This window comes from Podarcis cretensis (genome assembly GCF_951804945.1).
Source record: "Podarcis cretensis genome assembly, chromosome: 17".
NCBI classification, from domain to species: domain Eukaryota; kingdom Metazoa; phylum Chordata; class Lepidosauria; order Squamata; family Lacertidae; genus Podarcis; species Podarcis cretensis.
In genome coordinates, this window is record NC_137187.1 from 35,281,699 (window position 1) to 35,291,187 (window position 9,489).

At 49.0% G+C, this 9,489-nt stretch overlaps 1 protein-coding gene across 1 annotated transcript; it reads left to right on the forward strand.

Moving 5' to 3' along the window:
• Window positions 1-4,713: 4,713 nt before the first annotated feature.
• Window positions 4,714-8,919, forward strand: PSPN (persephin). The gene is made up of 2 exons (XM_079960160.1): window positions 4,714-4,851; window positions 7,930-8,919. Exons 1-2 carry the CDS (start codon window positions 4,719-4,721, stop codon window positions 8,334-8,336), a joined length of 540 nt encoding a protein of 179 aa, XP_079816286.1. The 5' UTR covers window positions 4,714-4,718; the 3' UTR covers window positions 8,337-8,919.
• The last annotated feature ends 570 nt before the right edge of the window (window positions 8,920-9,489 follow it).

The following is a 9,489-nucleotide window of genomic DNA, read 5'->3' on the forward strand; positions in this document are numbered from 1 at the left end:
AACTGCAATGGTCCAAATTTTAGGCTCTGCCTATACTTTGCATTTGTAATTTTGTCTACTTGATTGTAAACTTCTTCTCATCAATATATTGTTAGGTTAGAGTTCTGTGCCTTTCAGAACTATTCTGAAATACCACCAGTATAAATACCACCAGTTATCTGCGCAAAGCCAGTTCACAACCAACAGACTGACATGACCAGAGCCAGGGCCTTTTCAACACTGGCTCCGGCCTGGGGGAACGCTCTGTCTCATGAGACCAGGGCCCTGCGGGATCTGATTTCTTTCTGCAGGGCCTGTAAGACAGAGTTGTTCCTCCTGGCCTTCGGCTTGGTATCAATTTGATTCCCTCCTCCTCTTCTTTTTTCCTTTCTCCTCCTGTGTTGGAACTCCTATTTGGGGACTTCCCTGGCTTTTTTTCTGGCCCATGTAGGACCAGTCTTGGTGAAGACTTGACGTTTTCACCCCAAAAAAAGTTTTTGCTTTGAGTTTCCATTGAAATGAGGCTGTATTTTAATGTTTTAATGTTGTATTTTAATCTTGTTTTTAAGTTGTATTTCACTCAATTTGTTTTTATATCATGTGTTAGCCGCCCTGAGCCCGGTCTTGGCTGGGGAGGGCAGGGTATAAATAAATTTTATTATTATTATTATTATTATTATTATTATTATTATTATTATTTATAGCTCGGTTGGTAGAGCATAATCTCAGGATTGTGGGTTCAAGCCCCACATTGGGCAAAATATTTCCGCATTGCAGGACGTTGGACTAGATGACCCTCGTGGTCCCTTCCAATTGCAGTTCTATGATTCCATGAACATGAATGTTTTTGCAGGTCCTGCACTGGCATAAGTAGGTGCTGCGTCTTCGATGCTCTGCTGTGCTCTCTCTCCTCTGCCCCAGCCTCTGGGCACTGATCCCTTACCCTTCCAATACAGTTTCCTCATCCATCATCCATTCAGGAGCATCAAGGGAAGCCCAGTTGTGATTTATCCTCCGCAAATCCCCTATCCTCCAGACTGGAGCAGCCCCAGCATTCCTCAAATTGTTCCTTGCATGCCACTACCCACTGCGGTCTCTGTTGGCAGGAGAGCAGACCTTTAGATGTCCTGGCTAAAAATAACATGCTTGAGATAACACCTGCATGGAGGCACAGGCCTCCCTTTCGGACTAGGTCCCACCTCTTCGGATCTTGGTTATGTCTCTGCAAGCCAATATGTTGCTCTGCTCAGAAGCAGAGTAGTGCCAGTAGTGTCCTGGGTGGGTTGTGGGTCTTTGGTGCACAAAGCCTTCTTGTGCGCTATTGTGGCAGAGCTAGGTGGTCCACAGTCTTCTCAGGCCTTGCCAAGATGGCCACATTGATATCCACTGCATAGCAAAGCGTCAGTAGGATTTCTCCCAGTGGCTAGAGTCTTTGTAGATATAAATTGCCACCACTGTGTTTGTGGGTCTAGTGTTCCTTTTTTGCATCAGGCCAGTGTTAAATTAAAATGCCAAGACCATTTAAATGCCAAGCAGCCAGCAACGTCAGACAAAAGGGATGTGGGTCTCTGTCTCTAGTCCCCTAAGTGAGTCCTTAACTGGACATTGTCGGTAGATGGTTGCAAATTCTTAAATAATATTTCATTTCCCAGTTTCCCACTACAAAAAGATAATTATATAGTTGGAATAAAAAGATGCACTTGCCACACTTCCTTGTTTCAGGTGGCTGTGGGATACCCTCTTAGATCGGGGAAGGGGAGGCTTTCTTTCAAAGTGATGGGGAGTAGAAAGGACCATTTCACAGAAAGGGTGGAATTCAACATCACACTCTTCTACCTGTTCCATCTGCACAAGGATTTCAGCTTGCCAAATAAACTATCCTCCTCCTTCCCCTTTGCACTGTCCTGGAGGTTCTCTCTCACACACACATACACAGACCAGAGCCAATTTCAGGGGACAAATGGGATTTTTATGTTAGCTAAAAGGGAGTGTGAGTTTAAGAAGGTTGAGAAAGACAGGCCTAGGGGTTGGAATCGGAGTCATAGACTACCTAGTGGAACAGTGGAATTTCAAGTGAATTTGTGGCAGGCCTACTGAATCCTGTTCCCTACATGTGCTTGATAAGATGACTGACTCTCAGCTTCTCTGCCAGATTAAAAAAAAAACAAAAACTTGCTTTCAAGGAACCCTTTCTGCATTGTCTGTTGAGGAACCCTCAAATGTCCCAGAGGATAATCTAGACCTTGTGCTACGACACACATTCTGTTCACACAAGGCCCTGACTAAGATGGTTGGGCCTCACCCATGGCCCTGTGGACACCTAGAACAATCCCATGGCTGTACATTGCATAGAAGGTCTGTTGTGGCAGAGAAGTTTTCTTCAAACATGGGCAGACAGCCCTCCCTGAAAGAGAGCTTGCCATGCCATTTATTAGTGGTCATGATCTTCACATAGAGGAACCTTCAGTAAAACTCCGAGGAAGCTCAGGGTTCCCTTGGGAACACAACTTGAAAGCTGCTGCTCTAACCATTCTTGACACACATGCATACACGCGTAACTCCATGTGTCCACATCCAGTTGAGATGGGGAACTTGTGTGGTCCTCCGGAAGGTTTTGGATTCCAGCTCTCACCACCCCCAGCCAGCATGGTGAATAGTTGGGCATGAGAGGGGTTCTAGTCCAGAAACATCTTGAAGGCCACAAGCTCCCCATCACTACTGTTCACTTGGCACATTACTTGAAGTTGGGTGTCCTCCCTTCTGCCCACCCGCACAACTCACATCCATTGATCATCCGTGTTGCCCTCTGGCCTGTTATTCCGCTCCTCCTTATTCTCCAGACTGTTTCCACTCCTGCTAAGCCTCCATTGGGCCCTGTTGTGGTATTCCCCATGCCAAGTGGAAGGAATGTGCTTGGAGAGGCCGAGCACAGACAGCGGAGATCCCTCTTGTGTCGGCTTGATGGTGATTTATCAGCGCTGTCATGCCACATGCAAGCGCTCCCAGCCTCGCCGGGGCTCAAGAAGATGTTCCATGCTCTACAGGGCTAAGCCGACAGCCAGACAACGGCTCGCCTGCCCCAAATTCCTCTTCCCCCTTTCCTGACCTTTCCCTCGGCATTCCAGGAATGCTCGCATGCATGGAAGTGGCTGGTCTGGAGTCGCACACTAGCCCAGAGAGCACAAAACACATCAAGGGAAAGCTCTTTGGAGCCATTAATTTCAGGTGTCTTTTGACCCTGCAGCAGCCACAGCCGGCTCTGAGATGTTTCAGGTCAACGCAGCAACAAGCTGAAAGGTCAGCTGGCCCTGACTGCCCACCTTGGTCCTGCTGAGGGAACTGTGCAGCAGCTGACCTCTACAACCTCCCTGTTTTTGTGACGAAGGTGTCAAGTCATGTTTGGTTGCATGCAGCCAGTGAACTCTGAGCATCCTCCTCTGCCCCATCACATGGCTCAAACTCAGTGAAGGCCACCCCAAGTATCACAAGCTGTGCTGAAGCGAGTGCAGAAACAAACCTGCATAAGGACAAATTTTGGTGCTGCCCACCTTGCGCTGCTCCCTTATCATTAAGCAGTAGAAAGGGCATTTCCCTCAGGGCCAAGTCTGGATTGTGCAACAACCTGGAAGTGTCGTTTCACAGTGGAGGAAGAGCTTGTGTGTAGCATGCTGTGGTTCTGAGACAGTAGAGGCACTGTTCTCTGTCCTGCTAGGGGTGCCCTGTGAGGCACAGTGGTGTTGGCCTCAGTGCCATCACCCCGCTCTCTCAAGATGGGAGGTTTGGCTCCATCTCCTCACCATCAATCAGTGTGGAGAAAGGGAGTCCCCCTTTCCGGGCATCCTGTCCGATAACTGCAGGCTAGGTTGCTTCTGAAGCCAGGGCCAAGCCAGCCAGCTTGGTATGTTCCTTGAAGACATAATTTATGGAGTTGCCCTTCTTTTTCGCTCCCCACCCACCCCGCCAGCCGCCACTGTCAGCAACTCCTCCCAAAAGCATTTCACCACAGCGGGATCTGGGCAGAATAAGCTCCAGGAATTTCCATTCAAGGATTCTGGGCTCTCTTAAAGATTTAACCATTTCGGATGGGGAGCCAAGGGCAGCATTGGACAGAAACACCAATGGTTCCAATTTCCATCAAAGCCACGGGACACAGCCGTGCTACCAGAAAAATGCACTGGACACAGAAGAGAGTGGGCAAGACACTTGGGTTGTGTAGAGTTGCACCTAACCCCAGTGTTACGTCCTGCAAGGCACAACATTGCCAAGGACAACCTCCCCCAAACTTCTTGCATTGGTACCCCTGGAGTATTTCTGCTCCAACTGACTACGTGGGTTACTTGTTTAGCTGGCTGACCTGGTACTTAGAAAATAAAGTGGCCTGGAAGCCTGCCTTCAGATGCAGCTAGGGTGGTTCTCTGCCCGCCTCCTGCAAGGAGGGCTTCCAGAAACATCTCAAGGAAAAGGTAATAGGCTGTGGGGAGAGAGGCTGTATCCTTTACAGGGATCTCATCGAAGCGACAGTGATTTATGAGCACTTTCTCGATTGAGCCTCTAAGCCCGTCGTGCAGGAAACATCACTTGCGTGATCTGTAATAGTTTTCAAGGCACAAGGGTTAACGCTTTTCCTTCCAGCCGGAGTACATGCTACTCCCCCTCCCACCCCCATTCCAAAGAAGATATAAATGAGGGGGAAGGAGTCATCTTCCTTATAGAACCTGGCCCTGCTCACTGGGTAAAGGATGGGGCCCCCTCAGCTCCTCTCTCTGGTCCTATTGATCCAAATAGTTCCTTCTCAGCTCACTGAAGGCAAGAGCCTGGCAATGCAGACTCCGTTGGGGACCGCAATCGGAGATGCGCTACAGAGACCACTAGGTATGACAACCATTTGGGAATTCTTAAGAAGTTCCTACTGAATTGTGCTTCCAGTAAAGTGATCCTGCCATGCTTGGGTTTGGTGGTGGCTCTTGCTGTAGCTGGTGGGCTAGAATAAGCTAAGGTGCTCTCTTGGAATTAAGCAACGTGGGTTCAAATTTCTGCCCTTCTGGAAAATCCCCAGTTGTGGCCTTGAGCACATCGTTTGTGTCTCTGAATATCGCAGTAGCCTGCTGGAACAAACGGCTGCATTGGCCAACAAGTTTTGGGGCATTAGCAAAACAGTCCTAAATTCAGCATCTCTCACTTTTTGTATGTGATGCCAATAAAAGGTTTGATGATGATGACAATAACAGGAGCTGGAAGGGGCAGCTCATATTCTGTGCCCTTTCAAGAGATTCTGTGGCATGCCTCTTCACGATGTGCCATTGAGGGTGGCCTTGAACAGCCCTTCCAGGGCTCCAGAAATATAAATGTCATGAAGGTCATCTGGTGTACCAAACATTGGATGGATGAACATACTAGTTTGGGTGGAAGAGCATTGAGAGGGCCTAGCTAAGGCCAGAGCTGTAAGCAAGACCGTGCTTAGAGCAATGTTTAGACCAGGCCCTCCAGGTGTTTTTGGGACTACAACTCCCATCATCCCTGACCACTAGTCCTGTTAGCTAGGGATGATGGGAGTTGTAGTCCCAAAACATCTGGAGGGCCGAGTTTGCCTATGCCTGGTTTAGATTCACTCCCAGGAAAGCCAGACAGTTAAGTGTTAAGATTTGGAGGCTAAACCTCCAATTACTACTTAACAATGAAGCTCACCTAGAGGTGCTCTCTCTCTCTGACCTCACTAGGTAGTTGTGAGAATAAAATGGTGGTGGCAGAAACACACGCACATACCATGTGTGCTGCCCTTGGAAGGACAGGATAAAAATGTACTAGATAATTAGTTATGAGATGTGTTTCAAGGAACTTGTGCCATTATTGAAACATGGCCCCCCTTTCCCAAAAGGCACTACAGTTCTCTTCTCTGAAGTCTCTTTTCTTGATCCATTGGCAACCAAAGCTGCCGCAGCAGCAGCAACAACAGGGATGGGGAACTTCCAGATGTTGTCCAACTACAACTCCCATCATCCCTACACCTGCTGCTATGCTGGCTGATAAGTTCCCCTCCTCTGCTTTATGGCTTAAAGCAAAAGTAGCATTTAGTACCAAGAGGGGAAAGTTCGGTAAAACATTGTTTTAGGTTTTGAGTGTACGCAAGCCCTCTGTCTTAATGCGCTTGTGGCATGGAAGGGGCTTATTTAAAAAACCACAAAACCGGTGTTTGAAAACACAGCAGACATACAGGATGGAAATGGAATGAGGTGTCCTCACTCAGTGCAATTTCCTCTTGCACCCCCTAATTCTATTATGGAGTTCCCGTAACCCTCCAGAGCAGATTTAGGGGGCATGGAGGATCCCGTTGCATGAGCGGACTTTGTTTTGTGCATGCAACAACTTGGTTGAGTCCCACCCTCATTGCTTTGGGATGGGACACCCTAGATAAGGGACAGAAATGCCGAGAGAGAGGAAGTAATGTAATGTGAGCTTCTCCTGTACTCCTGCCTCCCAAGCTGATTTTGTACATATTTCTTATTTGGTAAGAAATGTCCAAGTCATTGTTCTATGTGTGCGGCTGACGTATCAGTTATTTACAATTCAAAACATTCCCAGCTGTGAATAGCCAGATCCACTGTGCATACAAACCTGGACCACTGTAGAAGCTTGCTCACTATTTGTGACCTAGGTCTCTGTACCAGCGCTCTAGTTTTTTGACCACTATAACTGACATAGCACAGAGCGCAAGGATCAAGTAGGATGGCAACAATTCATTGGGGGTTGAAACGCAGAATTGGCCCCATCATGGAGAACAGACTTCCCCAAACATCTGGAGGGCCACAGGCAGGCAAAGGCTACCAGTGAAGGGTTGGGTATCTGATTGTCCCAAGGGTACCAGGCATCTTATTCCCAGATGGGGCTCAAATATTGGAAGTGATCCCAGCCTGGAGGTGTGCGGAGGGGGAGGGCTTGGGTGTCAAACTATGGGAGCAGGACGTTTCTTGCTTTAAACTGGATCCGCGGCGAGGCTCCTTACAGGGTCCTTGCCGCGGGATCACATTCACCCGGTGCTATACCAGCTGCACTGGCTCCTGTTGAAGTACAGGATCAGGTTTAAGGTGCTGGTTTTAACCTTTAGGGACGTGGATGGCACTGTGGGTTAAACCACAGAGCTTGGGCTTGCCGATCAGAACGTTGGCGGGTCGAATCCCCGCGACGGGGTGAGCTCCCGTTGCTCGGTCCCTGCTCCTGCCCACCTAGCAGTTTGAAAGAACGTCAAAATGCAAGTAGATAAATAGGTACCGCTCCGGCGGGAAGGTAAACGGCGCTTCTGTGCGCTGCTGCTCTGGTTTGCCAGAAGAGGCTTAGTCATGCTGGCCACATGACCCGGAAGCTGTACGCCGGCTCCCTCGGCCAATAAAGCAAGATGAGCACTGCAACCCCACAGTTGGCCATGACTGGACCTAATGGTCAGGGGTCCCTTTACCTTTAACCTTTAAAGCCCTATACAGCCTAGGACCCTTGTACCTATGGGACCACCTCTCCTGGTATGTCCCGTGGAGGACCTTACGGTCTTCAAACAAAAACATGTTGGAGGTCCCGGGCCACAGGGAGGTTAGGCTGGCCTCAACCAGAGCCAGGGATTTTTCAGCTGTGGTCCCGATCTGGTGGAGCGCTCTGTCACAAGAGACTAGGGCCCTGCAGGACTTGACATCTTTCTGCAGGGCTTGCAAGACAGAGCTTTGGCCAAGGCACAGTCTGACCCCGCTCCTTTGGTAATCCTCACAGAACTCTAGCCCAATGGTTGCCATTAATTTGATTTTGATTTGATTTTAAAATGAATTGATTTTAGAATGCTGTGTTACTTTTATTGTTGTTAGGCGCTCTGAGCCCGGCTTTGGCTGGGGAGGGTGGGAGAGAAATAATATTTTATTATTATTATCCCCCACCTGCCTTCCCCCATTCTTCCTTTCCTTCTCGTTTCAGAAATGCAGACCTCCCAAGGAGCATCCCTGGACATGGCAGGCCACCAGAACAGCCTGCTCAAGTCACTCCCTGGCCCAGCCAGGAGCCGTCCCAAGCGGCGCGCATGGGAGAGGCCTGAGGACCGGGAGTGCCGCTTGCGAAGCCTGCAGGTTCGCGTCAAGGACCTGGGCTTGGGCTACAGCTCCGAGGAGACCATCCTCTTTAAGTACTGCAGCGGCAGCTGCCCCAAGGCCCGCAGCAACCATGACCTGACCCTCGCCGCTCTGCTGCAGAGGAGCGAGATACCGGCCTTGGGGGACCCCTGCTGCCGCCCCACACGCTATGAGGATGTGGCTTTCCTGGATGACAGTCACCAGTGGCAAGAGGTGGAGCAGCTTTCGGCTGCTGCCTGCAGCTGTGTGGGCTGATGGTGGTGGTGTTTTTGAGGGGGCGAGGGGAGGGATAAATGAATGCAGACATGGGGCAGCAGCAGAGCCCACAGTAGAACAGGCCACCTTGCCCCACCAATGCAGTCCTTGGCTCAGAGATGTGCTTTTAGCCACCAATTAATGTACAACTAACAAAGACGTCCCAGCAAGGGGTGCCCAGGCCGCCATGCTTCTCCCCAGTTCCAACTGCAAAACCATTCCTCATAACTCACAGCCAAGGGGAGCAGCTCAAAGAGTGCCACACCCATTACTGGTCCCCTGCTCTTCTCTAGGACCACTTCACTTGACAAACATATGGTGTTTTGACTGGATCCTTTCCGCATTAGGTCCAAGAGGCTGGGGCAGCACCGCGAGGGCTGAGCAAGCGGATATATTTATGGGTTATTTCTAAGTTATTTAATTTATTTCTTCCCCTGAACAGGAGGAAGGCCTAGCAGTTGTGCTAGCCTTTGTCCAAACTGAGCTCCCCGTTACAAAATAATAATGTATATGCTGATTTCTCGTGTTAAGAGGCTTGAGGGTATTAGTCCCAGACATGCATTAAGAATGACAGACTTGTAAATACTGGTGTCTATACAATAAAGAGCAAGCAAGGAAATGACAGTGTCCACAGTTTTGGGGTTACCAGCACACATTGGGAGGACAGGTTGCTTGCTAGCTTCATGGGAGCAAAGACTGGATGGGTGATGTATAAATAATATATTATTACAGTGGTACCTCGGGTTAAGTACTTAATTCGTTCCGGAGGTCCGTTCTTAACCTGAAACTGAAACTTTAGCTAATGGGGCCTCCTGCTGCTGCCACGCCGCCGGAACATGATTTCTGTTCTCATCCTGAAGCAAAATTCTTAACCTGAGGTAATATTTATGGGTTAGTGGAGTCTGTAACCTGAAGCGTATGTAACCCGAGGTACCACTGTATTATTATTCCCCAACGGATGACCTGAGCCAAATGATAAGAGACTGCTGCACAGTGACCCAGGCAATGCCAGGTATAGAAAAGCAATGTACTGCAAAAGCAATACCTGATGAATAATAGTATTATTATTAGGTACCTATGCTATTTGAGGAACCAAGGAAAATATAAAAATCAGAAAGAGACCCTGGCAACAAGCCTACATTCTAAGGAAAAA